Source organism: Streptopelia decaocto, assembly GCF_964273445.1.
Source record: "Streptopelia decaocto genome assembly, chromosome: 9".
Lineage (NCBI taxonomy): Eukaryota > Metazoa > Chordata > Aves > Columbiformes > Columbidae > Streptopelia > Streptopelia decaocto.
This window is the reverse complement of record NC_138664.1, coordinates 15,652,943-15,679,024: the sequence shown is the minus strand read 5'-3', so window position 1 is coordinate 15,679,024 and position 26,082 is coordinate 15,652,943. Positions and strand designations below refer to the sequence as shown.

The following is a 26,082-nucleotide window of genomic DNA, read 5'->3' as shown; positions in this document are numbered from 1 at the left end:
AAAGTTCAGATACTGTTATCCTTGTCTTAGCTAAGTTCAATCACTTCTCAATTACGGCAGTGCTTTAACACAAATATTTCCAGGTGCATCCTAATGAGTTTGTGAAAAATGTATGTAATCTCTCTGGAAAAGAAGCACCTAATGTAAGTGAAGGACATTTACTTGGCTTCATAGTCTGTAGCTCAGACTTATGCAATAACTGTAACTAGAGGGAAGACAACTCACCTCTGTGCCTCTATCACTGGTGTGCAGGTATATTCTGGTGGGTAGTAGGGTGGAGGCGGTATTGGCGGTATGAACTCATCAAAATCCAAGGTTTGGTGCAGGATAGTTCCATGTGGAGTCATGCAGTCAGGATGGCTAGAATGTGGCCTCTGTGGCAGAAACTGAAAATGAACAGGTCAAGTTCCTTCAGATGATAGAAACGTCACCACCAATAATAATTTTAATAAAAGATCAGTATTAGCAACCCTGACCAATAGCCAATTTAATTAATATCCATATTTAAATGAAAGAGACACGTCTGGAAGACTTAGAATACTTAAGATTAGTGAGGAATGAGAGTCAAATTGACAAATTATAACAGAAGGTTTTTCTAAAGACTAAGAGGCCTTGTGCCTCAAAGTCAGTCATTCTTAGGATGCAAAACATAGACATTTAAAATTAAACAATTTTTCAATAAATACTTCTACTTCATAATACAATTTTATTATAGTACTACATAATCAGATGTATTTTACTAATCGATGAACAACAAATGCAACTGCTAAAATAACTATTTGCATGGGGTTTTTTCCCAATCTGAAATGCTTTGTGCTTTTAAAGATAAACCAACCCCAACCCCCCCAAAAAAAACTAAAAAAAAACAAACTAAAACCAAGCCAGCACGTATTCATTAAATTTTTAACAAGGCAACTACAAATATCTCACCTATTTTTCACTTCCAAAAAAAGGGCCATTTATAACTGTTCTTTATTATTCTTGCAAAATAAAACATTCTTAGCAGCCATTTGCAGTTTGGCACTACAGACACTGCACACTTAAATGTGGTATAAAGGTTTGAAATAGTGGTACAAAAGTAAGAAAAACATTTATTCCATATAAACATCTCAATACCAAAAAGAAAATAACCACACTGAATAATAAAAAGTAATAACATTGAGAACTGTTGTCAAGCGATAAAATTATCAGCGCTCAACTGTCTGCTACCATGCCAAATACATTGAAGAATCTTTTAGGAAAAAACGAAGGAAGACAAACTTCAACTTAGTGACCTAAAAACTGTATGATTTTATCATAACAAAGACAAATATCTGTATACTCTAGTACAACATTTTGTAGCCTACTTGATTCCACCTAACTCAGGGATATGCTCATTTTCCTAGTAGAGTTGATAATTTGGGTCATTTTTACAGTCTGGAAATTAAACAGTTTTCATTTACAACTTCCTTTACCTTCTCCAGACTATTTCCATCTCCTCCCACGGAGCCCAAGCTTTGGTTTGCACCAGAGAACATGCAGCTCCAACCTTCCAGCTCTTGAGTTCCCTGGAGCTTGTTTCATTCAGCCACACACAGGGAGTGATACTCTCACCACTCCTCAGAAGGAGCCAATTAAACACAGCATTTTTAGAGTGAGCTCTCAGCATACATTTTGTGGGATGTGACAGAAGGGGAAGGTTTTACACAGAGTAGAAGAGGCTATGGTTCAAGAAGGAAAAGGCCTAATGTTTAGATGCAGTTCAATTTAACAGTACATATTGTATCTTTATTACTTGCATCCCTTTCAAGAACCTTTACTGTGAATACAAATCATGGCAACAAACTGTGTTGTGACCAACACTGAAAATGAGTGGCAAAATGGACAAGAAATATGCACATATTTGGGGGTGTGTGTTAATAAACAAGTTTACCTGTGTGATATCATCCTGCTGGAAGGCACGGAAATTAAAGTGAAAAAGGCTGTAAGAGGGAGACTAGCAGGAAATGAAACAATAGCAAATATAAGGGATTATCACAAAGAACAGACATCCTTGAAAAAACAACCAGAACGCTATTAAGTGGGAATTAAATAATATCTCATTCCATACTACTCTATCTACTCATCTTTACTAGTCTGCAAAAGTTTATTTTTCCTACAGTAAAATGCATTTTGAAAATGTTTAAGTCTCAAATAGTGAAGGCTGGCAGGGGCTCAGCAAAGACCTTATATAAAGTCCACAGCTAAGAGAAAGACATGGTAAGAAAACAGAAACAGTTGACAAAGCTGAACTAGGTGGAGGAACACTGACAAATGCTTTCATGAGGAAACACATATTTCTGGTATTAGAAGACAGTTGTTACTAAATAATCTATCTCAAAATGTTGATGGCAAGTAGGATAGGCAACAAGAACGGGCAAACTGAAAATGGGGGTGGCCTGTTTGGTCACAAGTACAAACATGATCAAATTACATTCAATGTCATTTCAAAAACTGTTGCCCATATTATGGAATGACTCACAAAACAGGTCTCCTAAACAGCTTTTGGGGATTAAACCAATGGCCACTGCAGAAGCAATGGATAGAAAATGGTTGCACACAAGGATGAAAGGCAAATAGCACCACTGGTAAGTACTGCTCAGAGCCAACACTGCTAAAAGCTTTGCGTAACTTTGCATATCAACAGATATTTTGAACATATTTACTAGGCATAAATAGCTATCCCTGTCTCTGGAAATCCCAAATACTCAGCCATTTCTCCCAACCACCTCTAAGTGTTCAATGCTGGGAGCTTTCAGAAATCTGATAGTCAATGAAATGCACACCTAGAGTTCATGCTCTTGGAAGCCAACCTTATGTTTAAACCTTGGCATTCAAACTACTCTACACATGCAGTTTTTTCTTCAACCTTGGACTAAAGATGGCCTTACGTTAGTCTGTGGAATGTGTCTGATACATAACAGGCCTTATACATAGATTTGTGCACGTGCTAAATGCAACACAGAGCACATATTGCACATAGAATTTTGTGTTTGATTGAGCACACCTAACATTGACAGAGTTGAGCAGTCTGATTTAAACGGCTCTCGTGTTCATTTCATACTGAGGACTACTTAAATGGTTATTTGATTTGCAGCCACTAAACTTCAAAGACATATTCTAGTCTACAAATTCTGCAGCTGATCAGCACTACAGACTCCATGCACTACGACATATCTAAACCAGTAATTGCCATGTATCAGTATGTGACTAGTACTCCGAGGGAATCTCCTTATCTAGAGTATTTCCCGTATCTGCATGTAATTACCTCTGCCTTCCATATCATACCTCATAAACTTACTGTGTAACTTTCAAATGAGCCCTTTGGAGACTCCAGGGTTTGTTATCCTCATTTCAGTCTCTATATGTCATTTATAGAAATCTGCTAATTCTTGGAAACGGGAAATAAAAATTTCTAATTGCATATAATTAAGTATTGTCATGTTATCTATAGTAAAAGCTCTCTGCAATATACTTGAGTCTCGAGCTCTGTCTGCAATTAACTGTCCTCCTCCTGGACAGGCTGCTTTTTACCTTTTCTGAAACATGGGAATCAATATCTCCTAGAGAGAGATGTAGATACTAATTGTCTACAAGAACAGAAGGATTGCAGCTGACGATTCTAATTGGTCCATTATCTTAAAGGGAAATTGCAACAGAGAAGGTTTTTTTTTTAATAAGGAAAACACAGATTCAAATTTTGCTGCCCTGTTGTTTCCAGTTGCTGTTCCTGTAACTATTGCAAACCACAAGCTCTGTAGTCTCAGAGTGACGTTATATCTTTCTTGAAGTACTGACCATACACTGTAAATTGTCTTAAATATGAAATATTCTTACTCTATGAAGAAAATGTGAAATAGAAAATGGTACATTTTCTAAAACTGTCAAAAGCTTTCCTACAACAAGGGTTTCTATTTTACCTTTTTATTTGTGGTGGGGGTAGAGGGGAATATTTATACAATCACACTTTGGACGTTTCTATGGATGTACATAATTCGCAATGCATATTTCTTAAAAGGACTGTCATCTGGGCTTTACAGTACCTTTAAGTGAGCTTTGTGCCAAATAATAGAATTAGGTTTTGATATAATTAGCTTAAATAATAAAAATTATGTAATCACTTAAGATCAATTCTCACTGATTGTGAAACTTCATCCTGAAAGGTGTTTTTTAATTACTGTTTCACCAGGGAAAGGGGTTAAACAGTGCCAGCAAAATATTATCCTCATACAGGGGTGTTTTATTTGAGGTATAGAAATATTAGCTGCAGCCTATTAATGCTGAATTATCATTATGTTGAATTATCATTATAGCTGATGAAAACAGTAATTAAATGTTATAGCTTGCGTGAGTCATCATTGCCTTACTTCATTTACAAAATAACAGATTGTTTTAGATATCACATAAGATGAAGAACAGTTACTAACAGTGGTGGTAACAATATCAGAATACACTGAATGGCATTAGTTCCAGTACTTCTAGGATAAGTACTATATAAACATATTTACAGTGGAAGGAGAACTGGAATACATGTACTCCATGCTTTAGCTTGGCCACAGTGGACATAATTTCTTGAATTTCTTTGCTTAATTCAGAGAGCTACCTTTTGAAGAAAACAGGGTGAATTTCTGCAGTAGCCATTCATCAGACAAGACGCAAACTGAAACTGCCTGAGGCAACAAATGAAATAGCACAGAAGTGACAGTTTGGTTATTAAGAGATACAGAATCTTGATATAAACTGATTCCCATTTATCTGCTGGAGGGGTGTGTACATAAAAAGAACAATTCTGTGAAGCCCTGTAACAGAGCACAGCCTTCAACTGTCTGAAGTAGTGAAACACATAACACATGCTAGTTCAGTCTTTATCACTGACTTTTGCAGCTTTGTACAATCAGGAGATGTTTTTTTTCCTGCGCAACTGTATATACTTAACAAGGTGAGAAAGGTTAAAATGAGGTGAAAAATTTGGGGTACTTTCTGAAACAGTCAACTCAAAGAAGGAACAACCTAGGAGCATATGATTTTGTGTCCCATACAACAGTGCAGAATTAAAAACAAAAGGAAACTGAAATATAGTGCAACAAGAATAGTTTGCGATATTTTGCAGTACTTTCCTCCTTAATGCTTGAAACCAAACGTTTGCTTGGTGGGATTATTTTGAAGCAAAAATCCCCTTCCAAATTCACTGGAAAATTTAATCTGTGCTTACTACTAGACAGCTTGTGTTTATATTTTTCAGAGCATTTTTACTGAAGGATCAGTACCTCGGAAGACACCAGTTTCCAATAAAACACTGTCAGTTTGCTTGTACAAATCAGACACTCACTGTATGCAAAAGTCAGCAAGAAAGCAGATAGTCATGAAACATTGTTGCAGATTTTCTTGAGACTCTATTCTATACCAGCTCTATATTGTTAGGCAATAAATACCTGAAGCACATAGAACAGCTTCATGCCAGAAGAAAACCTGTCATTACTTGAAATTCGCAAATAATCACCATTCTAACCAATTAATTTCTGAGACAAAACCACCAACACAGCACATGAATCACAAAACTGATGACCTTAACAATAACCTAACACTGTCCAAGGAGGATGTTCCCTTTTGCATAATGCTTTTGCTGGCTAGGAATTGTAATTTTATGTCTTCTCTTCCTACAGGAGAGCCTACTTAACTCTTGAATACTGTAAGAACAGAGTAAAAGAATCAGAACACTCATGAAAATCTTTTCATCTAAGAGAGGAGGTAGCTCTTGCTGCTCTTATCTTAAACTTCCAGCATGGTACAACCCTGCTAAGAGAAGATGCATACCTCAGTGAAAATAAAAAGCACAAATCAAGCATTAACAAGGAAGAAAAATGAAGTAAATCAGACTTCCGGGTGCAGCAGAGCAAAAGGGAACTGCAAATCATGGGACAACAGACTGAAAATAGTGGAAGAAAAATAAATCTTCAGGTCAGAGTTCAGCTGGCCTAAGTCAGCGTAGCCCTGGGGAAGTTACGCTCACTTAGGCCTGGTAGAAATGTGGCTCAGCAACCTGAAAAAAGAAAGGGGAAAACTTAAGGATAAACAAGAAAAGACTGGGATTGAGCAGAAAGGAAGATATTTCCTTTTTCTGTGGAGAGGAAAGAAAATTCTTGTCACTAGAGCTGAAAGGGTGGGAGAACGGACACCAAAGCAGGAAGACAGAAAGCTGGAAGCACAAAGCATAGGAAGCAAAACCAAAGTGAAATAATGTCAGCATCACCAGGTGCAAAAACTTTAGGGAAGAAATTAAGAATGAAGTGGCAGAAAGAAAAAAATATGTGCTTTTAAGGTATTTGACTTCCTATTGAGATTACTGCTTCTTGCACATGCTCATCAGAAGCACTTTAATATCTTCATTCATGGTCACCTACACATTTTTATTCCTCTCACACTGCTACATACCATCAAATTAAGCATAGGTTAAGATTCCTGGAATATATATGGTTGCACTTCTGGATGACTGCTACAACTGTTACACTAGACACACAGATCTTCTCAGGTGTGATGATCACTTCAGCTCCCTGTCATCACTGCAAGGCGAAAACCATCTTTAGCCAATGGGCAATCTTGCAGAAAATATTGGATGGGGGAGGAAGGGAATGTATGAAAAGAAAGAATACCTACAATATGATAAAAATCCTGTAATGTTTAAAATACAATGTGTCGTCAGCTGAAATTATTATTTTTGTCAATTCTGTTTGACATCCAAAACAGTTATTAAATTATAACTGTTTAGAAGCCTCTACAAGCACATACAATACGAGTACAGAGAGTGCTATATGAAAAAATGCTTTTATGCACCATTTGTAGGCATTATGTTGACATACGTGCCTAACATATCTGCTACTATGTGAAGTAAACAGCAGATCACAGATGGAAGATTTTTTTTCCTAAGTTTGTAACCCAGTGACTGGAACACTTATCTAGAAAGGACAGCCTGACCTCTGCAATTCATGCACTTAAATCAGTATCCGTGGCAGCTAGTGTACTTTTGTTTATTTACGTATTTCTCATTTAAGGACGTGCCTACATGGCAGGTTATACAACATTTCTCTATTGCGTAAATGGTTTGCAGTTAACTTCCTGGGGCAGTATTCTACCTATACGAGCTTTTAAAATACAAGAGATTTACAAATGACTGGTATTAGGTTTGTGTGCTTGCCCTCTTTTAATAAACAGAGGATAATTTCCTAGACTACTCAGTGATAGAGCTGGGTTAGAAAGTGCATACCTGGCCTGCAAAATACAAAGGATTTTAAAATTTTCTTTTTTGTTTCAACATTATATTGAAACTTTGAGAATCACAGCACCAGTTTGGGATAGGAAAGCTGTCTTTGTCCAACCAAAACAAGACAGTATCCTGTAATGCTGCTGGCTATGCAGAAGACTAATGATCGTTTTCCCTCTTGTTTTAAACACAAGTGCTGTGCTGAAGCTGAACATTTTTCCTTATGGAAACACTGTTAATGGCACAGGGCTGTGAAAGGTTCCAGTTTTGAACTCATAGTTCTCATAACAGAAAAGTAGTGAAAAATAGTATCTCAAAGCTAAGTAATTGCTCTGAATAGTGTGAAAACTGAAGATAATAAACATGTAAAGACACAAAATTTAACGTGCATATATAGCTGAACCTTATTAATAACCTCATTAACAAAAATTACACATTCCCAGTTGCAAAATCCTGATTACAACCCTCTAATATAATATGTAAACACTTTAAACACAGCAGCTGTTCACTCTGCATACATCTGTCTGCTATATTTATATAAATGCATGCTGATAAAAAATACACCCATGTACACAGACGTTCTAACACTACAGAAAGACACACAAATAGGCTTAAGTTTATAAGCAAAGAGTAGGTACAAATGAGCACACACACAAGGACAATATGTCACGTCGGACAATACCCTGTGTTGTCACTGAAATGTACTCACCATTTGCAGAAGATCAGAAGAAACCATCTGCATGCAACACATTGCTGTTGCCAGAGCACAGACAATGGTGGAGATGACATTGAGAGCGCACACACTGAACAACAGGTCCTGCAAAAGGACATGCATCAGAATATCATGTTATCTCAGGGACATACAGGACAAGAAATATATTTAGCAATCTGATAAGTACTGTCAATTACTATTGATTGCTATGGTCTCAAATAACTGTTAAGAAGTCTTTTAGCTTGTAACAATTTTTAAACCAGTCTGTAAAGTGAACAATTACAGAAACAAACATCTTCCTTTCCCCACTCCTCATAGTACATTTGGTACTAGAGATTTTCCTAGAAATATTGATATTTCAAGTTTTCTGGAAGAAAAAACAAATTACTGCTTTCACAGTGGACTCAAAGCTACAGCTATCACAAGAAAGAGACTACGAAAGAGACTTCTGATTTAAAAAAAATAGACAAAACCAGCGAAACCAACCAACGAAACCAACCAACCAACCAACCACACCTGGGCATTTCACTACTTTCAGTAGTAGAAATCTACAACTTAGGGTTGTGTTTAAAAAAAAAAAAAGAAGATGGAAACTCTCATATGAAACACAGAACTTCATCCTATACCAGATACTCTGCATATGAAATATTTTTAGATATGAGAGAAAAGCAGTGACTACATGCAGTCATTTCACCTTGTGCTCATGAAATAAATGCATATGGCCACATTGTTTTATAAAAAACCCCAAAACATTTAAAACAGAACATAAAGCATTTGTTTAGTAAGTAGAATAAAACAAAATAAACATTAAATTAAAACTGAAACATTTTAATAGCAAAGGTATAATTAAAAAAAAGTCCATCTCTAAAAAACTTTCTCAACAGCCAGTGCAAAGGAACACTAATTTAGCACGCTGGTGACATTTCAAAACTACTGCAAACCTTCTACAGGAATTGCATAGCTGTTGTGCTTCTAACAATTATGTGGCTCAGTTCCTATTCTGAACAGTCGGTTAAAGTATTTGAGAAAAAGCAGCACAGAACAGATGAAAAACAAAATCAAAACTGTTAATATACCATGAGTAAAAACACTCACTGTGTAAAGAATGTTCTGCAGGAGCTAAGTTTAAAAGAGTATTTCAGTCACCACTAGTGTATAAAATGACTTGCTTGCTTCAAAATCAATCATTGTTTGCTTTGTTTTTTCCAACAGTAATGAAAAAATGTGCCGATTTACTCCTGCCATTGTAATTGCATGCACCCCAAGTGACCCTCATTTGAAGATGGAAATGCCAGCCATGGGAACCAGGCAGATGTTAAATGGGTCACCAAGTTCTAGGAGTATAATAAGTATAATAGCTTACACTGAGCCAGATCTGCTCTTGCTGATCTGCTCAGTAGTTTCCTGTCTTCTTGGTCAGCCCTGCAGCCAGGAATAACGAATCAACAGCATCAACAGCAAAATACTGGGAGGGCCAACCTCTAAAACTCACATACAGAAGGTGATACAGAGAACTCATTCAAATACAAAGTCATTCAGAACCACTTAGAGCATTCAAACAGAGGCAAACAGAAAAGTAAATCCCAAGAGATGTAATTAGTTAAGAGTGGCACAAAAAGAGATTGAGAATCCTGCGTGCTCTGCTTTCCAGATGTAAACCTAGGTAAAGAAAACCAAGGCAGAAACAAAATGCAGGGAAAAAACAGGACTATTTCCTAGCAATAAGAAACGTAATTCATTGCTTACTGCAGCTGTTTAGAAACAAGACTTAGCTAATCCAAATGTATAACTTAATACCATTTATGCTGAATAATAAAATCTACATCAAATTCGTAAAATAAAATCCAAAGTGTCTTTAAGACCCTCCTATAGCTTACCTGCCCCAGGATAGACTCAAGTGTGCCTCTGTCACTCACGACAGATGTTTCTCTGATCTGTTCCTAAAGACCCCCCAGCTTCTTTTCACCATTTCAATGTTCATCAGTGTTTCTCGTATGTCCATCCCACAGTTGAAATCCAGAGCTCCTTTTATGCCAAAGCTTTTGAGAACAAGCTATTACAGCAGATTTTTATACCTACAAACTCTATTATCATGCTTGAAGTCTTTCCTCCTTTATTGCATCATGTATTAACCCCACTTCCTCCAGTCCTCCACTGTGACCAATTTCCTAGGCCTCAGATCATTTTCATTTATTTCATTCAGCTCATCTCAAGTCAGTCCACATTCTTCCCCAAATGCAGAATCCTAAACCAGGCACAATTAAGGCCATGCAAATGTTGATTACAGCATAAGGATTATTTCTTGTGCTTTACAATCTGTACTTGTCCTTACACACCCCACAGTCCACTGATTTATCTTCTGTCCAACTTGAACCCAGATCCTTTCCTGCAGAACTACTACCCTCTTCATCCTAGGTAAGGACAGAAGCAACATCGCAATTCTCATTCTAAATAACACTTATCTCAACTAAATTTATAAAAAAATAAAAATGAACCAAACCCATTTCATACTACATGGACAGAGAGAGAAAAAGGATTAAATTTTTTTCCCCCAATTCCTTCCTCCCACCCTCCAAAGCACAAAGTAAAAACAAGTACTGCTTTTCATTTTTAGTTAGTTTTCCTTCTCTACCAGTAGTTCTAGAAAACCTCCCCAGACAGTGTCAAAACAATTGCTTTATTTTTCATTCATTGCTAACTATTGTGAAACAACAAAGTAAGTTGACTCTGCAAGCACCCTGAGCTGCAGTGGTGTCCCAGACTGAACACTCACAATGTGCTGGTTTATGATTTTTCCCTTGCCGTGCACGGGCAGCTGAACTCAGTTTGGTATTCAGCATTACATTTATTATGTAGGGCAGAGATTACAGTCCACAGTAACAATGGCCCTCTTTCCAGAGATGCCTTTTCCAGACTAAGCATACCACACTCCAAGTACTGTTCCTTCTTTTCTGCCCTACCTCCCCTCTCAACAACATTAATCAACCTCAGGCAATTTACCATTTTCAGGGAGTTTTCTCCCTGTGCCCTGTAAGACAAGTAATTATGGCATTCATATGACACTAATTTATTCAACTATACACAGTAACTGAGCAGGAATAGGCTTTCAAGATCTAAAACCCTCCATGGGCAAACATGCTACCAGAAAGATGGTGTTGGGTGCTTACGCAGATTCCAGCTGGAACACGACGACAATTAAATTGTCCGTTAGGAAATGTTTGTGAAAAAGCAGTAACCACAACAGGGACAATCTTAATGCTCCACAGCACCCGGCCACAGACAGCTACATTTACAGAGGTCTAAAGGAGTAGGAAATCTATGTTAAATGCAAAAGCAAGGAACTTTAATGACAGTTTTTTGGATGAACTACACTAATCAGAAAACACAACACATTAATCTATAGTGGGGTGAAATATGATTCTTTGCTCTTCACAAATGGCTGAACTAATTTTTTCTTACATGGTATTTTTCTGGGTATTTTCATAGACAAAAATGACTTTCAAAGACTTTCAAGACCAAAAAAAATCTGATTCTTCAGCATGTTCATATTATATTATATGTAGTATAATATATTTTATGTAATATAATATAGTATAATATATATAAATGATATTATATGATATATTTATATTAATGGCTCTGATAGGTATAATGTACAATGTAGAATGATTCTTCTGCAGGTTTTGTATACAATTTTCTTGCTACACCTTAACTCACTAATCGCAGAGGACACAAATCCCTTTAAGAGTGGAAGCAGCTGTCGGAATTGCCTGGAAGCAAGGCGAGATCAATTCAGATACATACTCACATTGTGAGCTGTTTCTCTATGGCCAGCTGTTTTTCTCTAGTAGGTCCCTCAGTAAATGTCACAAACTGAATTTAAATTTAATACTGATTTATTTAGAAAGGCAAGATTTCACCATTGCAGTATTCAATTTTTATTACAGCTTAATAATTACCAAATTAATTGCGTCATTACCTATAAAACTGTTGATTTCATTTTCCCTCCCTAATAACAGACATCTTTGACTTATACTGTGATTTCCCAAATGATACCTGTGCATTCTCAAATCTTCTTCACACTATCATCCATATGTCTAACCTAAGGAGGGAATTCAGCTGTTTCCAGTATTACTCTTTTGATATTGTTTCTATGCTATTGCACCTCAGAGTTCTGCCTTTATTAGCAGTATTACAATAACACTTTGCAACAAAAGTTTTAAAAACACAGATTTTCCAAAATAAACAATCATAAAGCAAAAGCTACCAAAACTAAATCTTTCCTTTTTATTTACTGATAGTTTACTCCATTTTCAATAGGGCTTGTCTTCCCACAGAAACCCTCCCGTACTTCCTACGCTTTCTGCTCCACGATAGTCAGAACCACCTTTACGATCCTTCCCATATCCCTTTCCATCACCAGTTTGCAAGTGACTGCCAAGATAAGTAAATGGCAGGGATTTTTTGTAATTGGTGAGCGGCTGAAAGCAATGGAAGAGACACTGGCTAGAGTGACTGTCTCTCAGTTTTTGCCAAAATGAAGATTACCAGCAGGTAATCACAGAATGTTATGACATAAAAGCAAATCACATTCAGCAGTGCTACGCCATCCTTTTCTTTTTTGTTGCAGTCTTAGGAAGACACAACCTACATTTTCAAGTGCACCACTTTTCTGAAATTGACTGCATAAAAGTGCACGTTCTCCAAATCTGAGACTATGCCCAAAAGCCTGCGGAACACATTAAAATAGGAGCTGTATTACAAAACCTGAGTACTTTTAAAATCTGAATGTTTAACTGAATTTTTAAAATTTGTTCTGTATTCAAAATATATAATTTTAGGGTATAATTCAGTGAAAACATAATATTAAAAACCCATACAGTAATATACTGAAAAAGTAATTTGTCCCCAAAACTCATTTTCTTTGTTTTCCATCAAACTGCTGGGTGATAAGGCAATCTGATGGGATTGAACTGGAATAAGGAAAAAATTGGTGATTGATTTATTACTTCGATAACTCAACTGTAGAAACAATCATTTAGCAAAGCAATTTAGAACAGCTGTTACCACATGCAATTACCCGCCAGAAGCAAAGCAAATCTCTGGAATGAGACAGAATCTAAAACGAAAAATGACAATAGCTTGAGTCCCCCATTAGTGATGGGAGAGGTGGCAGGACTTAGTCTTTCATAACCAAAGAATACTCACTGCGAGCGTATTCACCCTTCTGAAATGTTGCCTCTCAAAATGTAATTTATGCCTCCTATCACAGCAAACTTAAAGCAAAACTGGAACACTATCAGTTTGCTCTAAGGATGAGCTATATCCATAGAGTTCCTCTGTCGTAGGAAACAAAGTTATAACTGAATTTCTCTCTGCTATTGGTTGCCTTCCGGAATCAGCTTTAGAAAGCCATATTGGTCACCCACAGCTAGAATCCAACTGTAATACATGCATTCAACATGAACAGCAAAAACTCAGTGTAACTTGAGGTCTGTAATGGAAGTATTACATGGATGACAGCAGCCTGCACACGAAACCTGGCAATAAGGCGAATTTCCAAAGCACTTTGCTTCCGTATATACAGTATCTCCAAATTCACAGCTATGACACAGCAGTAAGACACATTAACCTTCCGAACGAGAGTGTTTCATCTTGTTTGTACACCCTTTATTCATCAAATACATAAAGCACCAAGTCAAGAAACAGAAAGTTTCTCTGAAATTTCCTTTTGATATGTAACTACTTATCAGAAGCTACTGTTTTGTAAGGGCTTGAAACAAAGCCAATTTACAACAATCAAATCAAAGGACTTTACCATAAGCCAAATAAAACTATATACTCCAGGATAACTGTTATTTGGGAAAAAACATCAATGGTCTTGCTTAATCCACCTCCTTTCACCGAACTAGCGCTGGAGCTCCTTAATTCCTTTTACATACTCACTAAATACAGATTAAAAATAAAGACAAAATTAAACAAGAATCTGTGGACATCTTCACAACTCAACTCAAATGCAGACTTTGGTAAATATTTTATCACTCCCTTACCTCATTATATCATAGCAATTAACTGTACTGTGAATTAAATTCCATGCATGAACATCAAACCAGGGAATTTAACATTCAATAGACACATACTACACAGATGAGGCACTGTCAAATATTATATAGAAAATTATCCAGCTGTGCAGCTTACACAGAATTGCAACACTGTATTTAAACCTGTTTTACTCTAGAAGGAAACGACATACAGATTAATGCTTCTCATCCCCACTTATTTCTCTGTCTCCACATACAACACATAAAATAGTCATAATTTTTTGTGAAGTGTGTTACTTATGGTTATATTACAAAACAACAACAACCCACAACAAAAAACCTAGCACAAACCCAGTACTTCCTAAGAGTTCTAATCTGTGCAACAGTAATTAACTGGCAACTCTCTCTACAACACACTCACATTTTGCTGGCTCAACAGATTGTTTTCCTGTGGAAAGAAAAGGTTCATAGCCTTTGAGGCTTTAAGTCCTTTGCACTTTTGAGTACTTAGTCAAATATAGTAAAAGGAGTAAAATAAGCTTGCTGATGTGTAAAAAAGAACTCTGTAATCAGTAGCCCTGAACACACAGATCTAAACCTCCATGCCAATCAACGGCTAAAACCACCTTTGCTTCTCCAATTCTGTGAAGATGATTTCTTTTCTCCTTGATTGACTTAAATTATGGTGCTTTATTTCTTATACTACTTTAACTTGAAAAGACATCATGAGCAGTAAAGCGTTTTCACCCATGAAATTTGTGTCTGTGTACCTCTTTTATTCATGAATTCAAGGACAACAATCCTTTTAACTCAAATTATAATCTCAGTTTTTCTAACTGGATATGTCTGAAAAACACTATAAAAAAAGAGCTGCTCTAATACTAGGAAGACTGTCTTTGCTTACAAAGAATCAATTCTGAACCATATGGGTCTCAAATGTACATTGAATTGTAAGTGGAGAAAAGGCCAATGCTTCAGAAAATATATTTAAGGTATGAAAGTACAATATAATACAGTATTTTACATGGGTCTAAAATGTTATAGTTACTATAATCTTAAGGAAGCAGTTTACAGCTGTTACTTCAGAAAAATAAACTCAAAAAGGTCCTCTCTACTTGTACACGAGTTTGCGTATCTCTCATCACCCCAGGTGTCTCCACTGAATTCAGTACTGGAGATACGTTAGAGACTCCTGAAAGACTAAGGTTCCATAAAATAACTGGACAAGTCTGTAATAAACACATTCCAGTCATCTAGAGAAGCAGCCTTTCAGCCTTGAGAGACGTTCACAACCATATTCACTCATTGCCTAAGCTAAGAATAAAAACATTAACGAGGAAGGAAAAGTGTGACCAAACTAAGTCTGTTATACAACTGTTACTCAGTACTTTCAAGTACTTGTAGCTCAACTATTCAGGCTACAAAGGCCACACTGAACCACTCTATTTTTTATGGTACCCAGTATGGTAAATACACTGTGAACAGAGAGAATATTTTCAGTTACCTGTTAAGGAACATGAAACAACTCCAGCATTTAAAAATCTGATAGGAAGCTACTTATTCTACATAGAGATTTATCCCATTTTAAGCAGATCATGAAGTCTTTTAGTTAAATGATTCAGCAAAATTAAATATTTTGCATTTGGTCCTACAGGGAATCTGAGGAAAGTCTGTTCTCATAACTCTAAAAAACATGTTAGGAGTCACCCTCCTCTGTTTTGCAAGTGAAAGCATGTACTTTTGAATGAAAACAACCAAACAAACAACATATGAATAGGATTGTCAAAACACAACCTCAAGAAGTTAAGCTTTGTTGCATGTATTACTTCAATAAGTTCAGGCAATTGTGAGTTTAGAAAGAAGGAATAATTTTCACAGATGAAAGCTGTCAGAAAAACTCAGTCTTTTTACTTTAATTATCATTACAAGAACAACTCAGTTCCTTAAAATTTCAGCTACAAATGAACACATTCCATGCAGACTAATGTGACAGCATTTTATGCTCATTCAGAGGTAACATTGTTAAAAAAAAAAATAAAAAAAGGTATCTCATTCTTACTAGTCTCATCTTGGAGAATACTTAGGACATTGCCTGAAATATATTCAGCAACATAACCCAGAGGTGACATGACTTTATAACTAGATCTGTGTGTGTTTGTTTACACTCACATGTGTGTATACACAAAAAGATTTCTCCTCCAGCATGTTTTCCAGTTTTACCTGAATAAAAGCCAGCTTGCATGGCAATATCAGAAGACTGAGAGTCTGATAACACCTCAGCTGAATGTTAAGACTGCTTCTGTATCTTCATCAATTTGTGAGCCTCTAAGAACTTTTCCAGTGGAGCTTCACCTTTTTAGTGAATTCAAGCCTACTCATAACAGGTTTGTCCTCCTTCCCAGTTCCCTCAGTAGTCTACAAACTCTGGCATCTTTGGCCACAAACACCTACTTTATGCGTTAGAATTGCCCCCCTATTGTTTGGGCAGAAAGTAAGAGCAAAATGAGCTCAACTGAAGACCTTCTCAGAAAGTGAAAAAATATTCAACTGCTTCCAAGTATAATACAAGATAAGGTAACATTACAAAGTATTATTTGCACAAGATTACGGGTTCTGGCAAACAATTTATCTCAAGTGACTGTTTTTCAGATATTGAAATAATGAGCCTTTTATGTTTTACCCGAAGAGATTTCGTATGTTTGAGCCTTTAAGATTTTAAAATATCAAGTTCTGTAAGATACTATTAATTGTAAGTCTGTATATCAATAAAATACATCATTTTGCCACAGCTTCATGCTTCAGCACCTATTTTTCTTTCAGGAATTTTACTGTTAGTGAAAGAAGTTATATTTTTATTGTGAGAATTACATTATCTTTTCCTCTACAAAGGAGTCCACAAGACAAAGGTAAGTCTGTATAAGATTTAAGTAGCACATGACAAATTATTTCTAATATTTCATCCCATAAAAAATATTTTTTCAAAAATCATTCATTATTAGAACAAATTTCCTGAGGTAAATTTCCTCGTATAACAGTATGCCCTCCTAAATTTGTAAACCCATCAAATATCTTTGATTACGTATACAAAATCTCCTTGAACCAGAGTACACCTGAATTCATTATCATTCACATTCATGAAACTGGACTTAACAGTCCATTAGCAAGAGTAAGTAGTGAGGTACACACATTAGCCTTGCAAACATGTTTCTTGGAAGTATTCATCTTGATTCACATGATTTACTGATAATGTCTGTATGGGCTACAAAGGTCAGCATTTAAAGTGGCTAACACCAAGCCTCGTTTCACATCAGCTGAATTCAATCTAAGAGTGAACTTGGCTGTGGAAAGAGCTGACTCAGAAGGAACAGGCATGCAGGTGCTTCTTTTGGCATCTTGGCTAGAGCATGTCACTGCACTCTACCTAGCTGGTGAAGACTGGGAGTTTCCCCACTGAAGACTGGGAGTTTTGGGTAATCCCAAAGGTGCACTGGTGTGACAGAAGAAAGCGTAGATCTAAATGCCAGATTGCTTTCACTAAAAGCCCAGTGCAGATGCTGTGGGGTTTGGACCGGATCAGTTCATGGAACAGGTTCGTTCTGTGATGACATGACTGCTAAATCCAAACCAGCAAATTCAGTGGCAGGAAACAGCCAGGTACAGAACTGCCCCTTGGTGTTAGCCTCAAGCAGCAGAAAGAGAGAGGGAGATGTGTCTATTCCTTCCATATCAAAGGAGGGAGGGGGAGAGAGGGGGGTTTGCATTCTGCCACGTTGTTAAAATCAGGATACTGAAACACCAACATTCTTTAGCAGCACAAAATATTGATCCTGAGTATCCGGAGGAACCTTATTTTTAGGGGCAGTTTAGGAGCTACTAATGCAGAAAACTGTGTAGAAAATGCATCTTCTGGTGAAAAACAGTAACCAAAAAAATCTCTTCATTGTAAACCAGTGCAGATGGAGCAGACTTGGGTACCTGCAGATCTTAATGGCAGTTTCCCACATCATGCAACTATGCTGTTTTTACTGGACATCTGCAGACAAGGATAATATCTTATAAATAGAACTCTAAACCCACCAAGTCACTGTCCTTGAAATGGGTTGAGTCCCCAACCTTTACAACAGTGAAATGGCAGTGTATTCTGGTCTGGTTTATTGTAACACATCATTTTGTGCTGAAATGTCACTATTCAAATAATCACAGGAATTAGCACTCATCTCACAGATCACATATTCAGTCAGCTTTTGCAATCAATACTCATATCTATATATGTACATACATGCAATCATAGAGATTTCAGTGCTAATTCTTGTGTCCTCATTAAAATGTTTGGGTAGTTCATTCAGGATTTTAAAAGAAGAAACAGACATTGATTTACAAAGGAGCACAAAAAGGTAATTCAGAGCAGAGATGACAAAGAGATTTTTTTAGAAATTTTTCAAAGCAACTACAAAAAACCCTACTCAATATCATGCAAGGCATGATCCCAGCACAATTTAGTGTACACATGACTGGTAACCACCTCTTTTTCCCTTGTTCTGTTCGACTGACTGGGAACAAAATCAGACAGGCAACACGTGTGCAATTGTTCTGTTCACAATGCAGCTCCTATAGTTTCTACCACCACAAAAGCACAGGTGACTTAATGGAAACAAGAGATTTTTACCCCATCCACAATAAAGAGAAGGAGCATGAAACCTACTTAATATATACATAGAGGTGTATATTCTTAATTCTGGTAAACTACACTTTTTGTCCCTCTGGCTCCCCAGACAATGAGCGCAATTGAGCTTTTGGTACTAAAACATCTGTTCTCTTAAAATCACCATGTAGTTGTTAATTGCAATTAAAGAAGATGAGCCTTATTGCTGTCAGCTGTTTACCTAACAAGCTGTAATGTTTTTTCCTTATGGGCTCAGTAGGATGATGTTCTTAAATTTACAGCCAGGAATACAGAGCTCTCAAAGCCAAATAGAAGGTAAACGTAGAATGAAAAATGAAAAATATTTAAGAAACTTTCTGAAAAAATTATTTTCCCAACTACCTTCTCTTTATTCAAAAATTCTGAACATAACTGAAGCTGCACTCAGGCTATCCTCAAAGGAACTCCTGTGTTTAAATCAGTCCTCTGCTAGTGCAAGCAGATACATCATCAATTCCTTTTATAAATGACTGAGCTATATTTTAAAGCAAATTATACTTTGGGATTCTATTCCTATTGCTGCATTGTTCAGAAACCTTACACTGATTTCCAGCATATGTCACTTCTGCTCACTTCATAAGTTGACAGTGTCCTCAAAGATGAACAGTTCTTTTCTCTCTCTTTAAAGTTTACTGACATATTTACAGCAAGCAACCATATGCTCCCTCAATCTTTATTTTTATACGATCAGCAAGTCAGGTTTTTCTGTATGACAGGTTCATGGTTTTGCATCTGTCATACCCTGAAGAAAGTTGCTTTGAGAAGTTATTTTACTGCATTACCTTCTCCTAACACAATTCACTGAAACTGCACCACTAAATACAGACCTGCATTTAGCATTCCGAGTAGCAGTCAGTTGTTATTTTTTTACCAGAAATGTCAAATTATGCTTCTTTTCTACTTAGTAAATTCCTGCTACCCAGTAGGTTTTTGCTCCAATAGTCTCCTTGATCAAGCTCATTAAAACTTGAGGCAGAGCTCTTAATTCCTTTTGGGGCCATATCACATAGCTTTAATTTCTAACTGCAGAAATTGTAGTTGTCTTTTTTTTTGCTTTGTTTGGGGTTGTGTTTGGTTTTCTTCATGTGTGTGTTGTGGGTTTGGTTGGCTGTTTTTTTTTTTTTTTTTTGGGGGGGGGTGGTGGTGGTGGTTGGTTTATTCGTTTGTTTTTTAATACAATACAATATTCGTTTGTTTTTTAATACAATAGACTTTTGCAGGATTTCTACCTGTCCTGAACTTTAAAATATGGCTTGAAATATAAATATAGCTTAGCATTTTCAAGCCTTACACTGTACTTTAAATCCCCAAGATCCTGATGACACTGCATTTCACTACTCCATCACAATCTATTAACTGTATTAATACATATACTTCAAAATTGAGAGCTATGGATGCAGGGTTAGTTCTGTTGATCATTCAATTAAATCTAAAATAAATCAATATCTGTCTTTCAGGCTAGGGTTCTTTTCTCTGATCAATTCTTTCAACGGATTCCCTAATGTTATCCAAACCAACGCAACAACATGTCTTGCTAGTCTGGTGACAAGTGAAGTGAAGCAATGATGTGGGAAATTACACTGGGATATAACTTGCTTATACAATATTCTTAATATTTGCTCTCAGTTTTTCATCTGGGTAGTTGTAAAACAAAAGCTCTGCAGGATTTAAACTTCTTATAATATTGCAGAGAAGTCAGGAAGCATGTTTCCAGCACTATCCCGAAAGAACACTGTCAATACTTTCAGTTAGCAGTACATCATGAAATACTTCATCATTTTGCTAATACTTTGTGTTCCTTTGTGGTCTACTATAACGCTATGAAACACCACCAACCTCCACCTTTGATTCTGGCTTTCTTCAACAACCTGAAAGACACCTGTTCTTATATCCTCCAGCATCAGTCATAACCAACTTTACTTTCTGTTTCTTAAATAATCTCTAGCAAAATAGTTAACTCTACAAATACAGATATTGAATATGTAACATAAAACCACTTCCATGCATAGAAGCACTAAATTCTGTTGGATGAAGATAATTTATTTTTTTTACATGTAAGCATATATGAACACAGAAAACACCTGCTACCCCTCCTTTCATCACACACTTACGTGTTCCTAAGTACTCACTACTAAAAACTGAAATAAACTGTTAATTCTTCTCATAACGCACCTTTAGGGTCAGCCTCACAACATTACACTCCTGCAGTGGGTTCAGTTTCAGAGTTTCTCCCAAGTTACTGCAGCCTGAAGTTTGATGCTGCATTTCACAGCAAACACAGACACCATCACTGTCGAATTTAATCTGTGGAGTTAAAAAAAAAAAGTCAGAGAAAGAATAAATCAACAGAAAGAAACTTCCCAAAAATTATATTTACACCTGTTGTGACAAGAATGACTACTAAATTCAAAATTAAAATCTCCATGCAGAATCCCCTGACTTAGAATGTCTTCCGTTGGCTAATATAAACTATAAAGCCAGGTAAAATACAGAAAGAGGATACAATACCAATGAAGAGTGTTAGCTTTTATGGCCCTTTTTGGAAAAAAATCATTTTCCAGGTGCAGATGAAACCAGAGTAACTCGACTGAATAAACATCAAATCATACCCAAATGGGAAAGACAAAAAAAAAGAAAAAAGTCAGAAAATACATGGAAGCAGCCATGATCACAAACGTAACATATACTTACGTGTACATGGGAAAATAATTACAAAAGAAACGTGACGTACACTTGAAAAAAGAGAACGCAGCATGAAGAAACAAATGGAGAAAGTAAGAGGTACATACATGTCATCTCATATATATTTTTCTTTGGAAAATGTTTGCTCTCTATTTTCCTATGTCCAGTTTGTCTTGAATACAAGAAACATTCGATGTTTTTCCATTTTAAAAAGCATTTTGTGTTCTGTTCTTCACAGACTTGCATTAAAGCATGCCTTGCTAAGAATACTGAACCCTGATGATTCTCAAAAAGTAGATTAAAGTCTATGTCCTTGAGTGACTCTAAATTAATCCCATTTAGCTCAATGAAAATATTCATTATACTGATTCTGCCTGCCTCACTAAAAACCAAAACCAAACAAAACCAACACGACACCGGCAAAAAAACCCCAATCCTGAAATGAAACACCATAGCAATGTTTATTTTTCAGCATCCTTCCAACAAAGACTTAAGCTAAAATTTAACTATGTACATATTTTTACCTAGTCTGTTAAAATGAACTGTCATTGCTTTAAATTTTACCAGTTGGGTATTTCTATGCTTTCTCTATTCCCATTTTTGCAGGTTATTTAAACGGCTTACAATGGGGTACAATACCTTACTTTTCCAGGCCACTAGTTGCAATTCAATACAGGTTTTCTTCCCGCTTAAGACCCTGAAGAATGTTTAAATTGTTTGCATAATCTTAATAGCTACATATTTAAAGATATGGGTTTTTTTAGTGTCACCCCTATCAAGGCTTATCTAGTACTATCTGCTTACAAGTTGGTGACCAGGACAGCAGTTGGAAGAGCAAAAAGTGTCCATTAAAATCCGTAATAAACTTCAGCAGAGGAGCTGCAGATGAATGAATGCTTGCCATATGCAGTGATGAAGACATGCTCAGGGCAGGATGCTATCTCAGTGGGCTTCAATTCCGAAGACTCCAGATTGCCCTCTAGCCAGTATAGACTGTAAAAAGGCTTTAAAAAAATCTGCGTATGTAAGTTACACCATTTCCCATATACTTAAAGGCAGCACTGGAAATAATTGCCTATAGCAACTCACAGAGACTGGTCATACCCTAAGCCATAGGCACTGTAAAAGAAATAAAGAAAAAAAAATAGAGCACCTTTATAATAGTTGTGTTGTTTACTTCCAATTAGCATATGATTTAATTCACAAAACTGCTGTAACAATTTCAGGCAGTGAAATTTTTCAATTCCTATAATCTTCTAATACTCTCTTTTAAAAAGCAAAAGATCAAAGCAAAACCCAGCTACACGGCTTATGATCAGATAACCTCAGCTTTTCAAATGAACAGAAAATACAAAGCACTAAGTGCCACTGGGGAGGTCTTGCTCCTGAACCTCTCTGGAAAAGGTGTCAAATGTTAGATAAATGCTACAGAGCAAGTCCAAAACTTACACTCTGAATGTAGAGCCGTGTCAAATTCAGTGGGCAGAATGCTACAGCACATCTGCTACCCCAGCACCAGGCATACAGCAAATCAATACTGTCTTCAGTTGCTAAAAAGTTTTTATAACAAGGAAAAAGGACTTCAGACAAAGCTATCTACTGCAAGATCATTTTTTCTCTGATCCATGCTGGCCCTGTTCAGTGAAAGATAGTCACTGACTCATGACAGGATGTATTTGACATTTCTAATATCAAATTCAGATTCCAAGTCCACTTTTATCTCATGTAATGAACAGGTGTCACAGACATAAGGTTGAAAAGAGAAATACTTTCTTGGTCAAGGTTCCCTGTCTATGAGAGATCCTCAATTCAATTCTGAAAGATGTTCTATGACTTTGAATTAGACAGTAACTCTCCCTTTAATTCTATCTTTTGAGGTCACCTCCAATCCCTAACATTCTGTGATTCTGTGGTTCTTAAAAATAGTTAAAAGAGAATTGTTTATGTGAAAGTTCCTGCAAAACATAAGGACATCTTAAAAATCTTAGCACATTCAAAAATACCTAAAAGTTGGAACTAGACTGCAAAACAAAACCCTATTTTTAATCTTAGGCATACATTTTTAAAGAGTTTTTAACAATTTGCTCTATTGTGCACCTTTTCCTTCAAATGTTTGCCAAGTGACATCTTTGCTAACTTGCGCTTTTGCAATGGGGAGTGGTACAAAAGGCTGAGCATGTGTCATTGCATTCGTGCTTTCAACAAAACAGCAACTGAAAGCAGCTTTGAGCCCTCGAGCTCCAGAACTCACATCCCTGCCCTGCTGCTGTCTCACACCTGTGCAGACAGGATCAAGAATTCACACAGCTATCCTGGGACCTATCCATTGTTAAAACTAACTTATCTTTTCTGTGTGGGAGTGGCTGCAAATCCCCAACTTGACTGAAATGTGATTTTGACTAGGGAAAATCTAAAAAGGAAAGTCTGGACAGAAGAAACTATATTTTTTTTTAAACAATTACAGTATGATGAACAGTCACAATGAAATTAAACCACTCTCATCTAGTACAGCACACTGTTGCAAAGCTACTTAATATTTCATCAGGTTCTGAAAATTGAAACTATCAGTTTGAACATTTGTTTTATCTTCTCTTGTCAGTTCAGCATTTCACTAGTCCTGAGGAAAATTTGAAGATTCCATCTGTAGCAGGAACAAAAAGCTCAGGAAGTATAAATGGAATGTAAGTGTTGCCTTTTAATTTACCAGCCAAGAACACTGGCTTTAGAAAAAATGCAAAACATTGCCACCTTCTTGCTTAAGCAACAATCTTACATAGACCTGGAGATCAAGCAAAGGTTTCCTAAGAATTCTGCCATATGAGAACAAATGGGAAAGTACCTAGTCAGGAAGTTCTACATGCCCAACCACCAAACCTCTTAATCCCCAAATGTCTACACCCAAGGGCAAAGCCTTTTTTGACCTGCACACCCTCTGTCTGCTACTAAAGGCATTTGTTTGACATGACACCCTTTCCTGCACTGTTGATTGGAGCAAGACTAGACAAGGCAAGCTAAAGGAGGGAAGAAGGGGGACAAACATACAGGTAAAGAAGCCAAGGCTATTTTAAAGTTCAGATGAAATGTGGTCCCATGAAAATCACTGCATCTAGGATACTTTGGAACAACATTAAATTTCCAAGTGGAAAACAACCCATACAAACTGAAACACAATTTTTTCACAAAGCTGAAGGGGGAAGGAAAAAAAAAATAAAAAGGCAAAAGCAATTCTGCCTGAACCTATGAGGAATCTTAACACAAATACGTTATCACACTACATCCCAGAACAGAGATCACATATGGCTAGGTGTTGTTATTAAATGACAAATACTGTCAAGATATTTGAACACAGACTCCAACAAGCACATACATAATCACAGTTATCAGTAGTCTGACTTAACAACTGAATGGCAGGCTTAGGGCTCATGGCTGCCTAAAAGGAACAACAAAAGTAGGCAGACACACACAAGACCCACACTGAGCTGTGACAGCACCAATGCCAGCATTCTTGCCATATGCATTCTTCTCCATCTGGGACAGGATTTGCTGTTTAAATTCTATTCATACAGCTCACTGGACATCGCCAAAACTGTGTCAGCAATGACACGGGTTACTACCGAGTCAGAGGTGAAAGACCGCACACACAAGTACAAATGGCTCAGCCATATATACACACATACAAGTTTATTCCCTTTATTACTGTAATTAATCGTCAAAACCAGTAAGTGGTTAAGAACATGTTAATTCTGAAATAATTTATATATCATACAGTACAGAAATGCTAGGGGATTTTGCCAATGAATCAATGAGCTGCTGAGCAAGGAAGAGATAAATTCGTGTTTCCAAAACATTCCAGGTGAAAATACTGTGTTTGAAAATTATAGCGGATAGGTCACGTAATATAGTTACATAGTTGCATGACACAGTTAGGAAGGCATTCATTTTGAGAGACTCTTTATTCTTTTTTCCACACAGATGTAAAGCCACTTTCTTAAGTCTTCATGCGAAATCCTGATATAAAGGCAGTCCCTCAAAGTAACTTCTAGATAGTCCTAATACCAAAGCAAGGATCTCAAAACAAATTACGAAAACTCACTTCAAAGATATTTCACAAAAAATACCCATGATAGTTCTTTTTTTCATTTAAGAAAACCAACAAACCCCACAACAAAAATCTCCTCTTTTACCATAGCACTCCAAAGTACAGTACGCGGCTTATAACAGCTCCAGGTTCCATCAGCTGATTTTTCCAGCTCTACAGCACAATGCCAACTCCCCATCATGAGAGCCAGAAACTTTATCAAGAGTTTCCCAGATCAAACACTTTACAGGGAAAATCTTCCCTTCCTCTACTGGTTTTCCACCAAGTCAGCTATCTGGCTCCATCCATCTGGTTTTGTAAAGCTTCCACCCCAATCGCACCTGGAAGCGGCAAACACTATAAAGAGCTGAGCAGGACACCTAAGCCTTTCCAGTCTAATGGATGGAGCTGTGAACAGCCCCTCTGAAACAGGGTGGGCAAGAGGAAAACACCACACAGGCCTAACAGCTGACTAAACAAGGTGAAGGCATGTGACAGGTCACACCCACATCGTTTCCTCTTCTGTATTTTTCATGTGCCTTTTGAAATATTTGCCAAAACATATTATTTTAACTCAGTTTTATTAAATAT

The 26,082-nt window shown here is 36.7% G+C and overlaps 1 protein-coding gene across 4 annotated transcripts in view; it reads right to left on the bottom strand.

Moving 5' to 3' along the window:
- The window catches only part of ENTREP2 (endosomal transmembrane epsin interactor 2), a 124,897-nt gene that overhangs the window by 32,832 nt on the left and 65,983 nt on the right, over nucleotides 1-26,082 (bottom strand). For all 4 annotated transcript variants that reach the window (XM_082060836.1, XM_082060834.1, XM_082060833.1 and 1 more), the window contains exons 4-6: nucleotides 20,904-21,035; nucleotides 7,986-8,093; nucleotides 226-386 (exon numbers count right to left, since the gene is read on the bottom strand). In XM_082060836.1, the coding sequence (XP_081916962.1) occupies nucleotides 226-386; nucleotides 7,986-8,093; nucleotides 20,904-21,035 (401 nt within the window). The remainder of the gene's footprint in view (nucleotides 1-225; nucleotides 387-7,985; nucleotides 8,094-20,903; nucleotides 21,036-26,082) is intronic.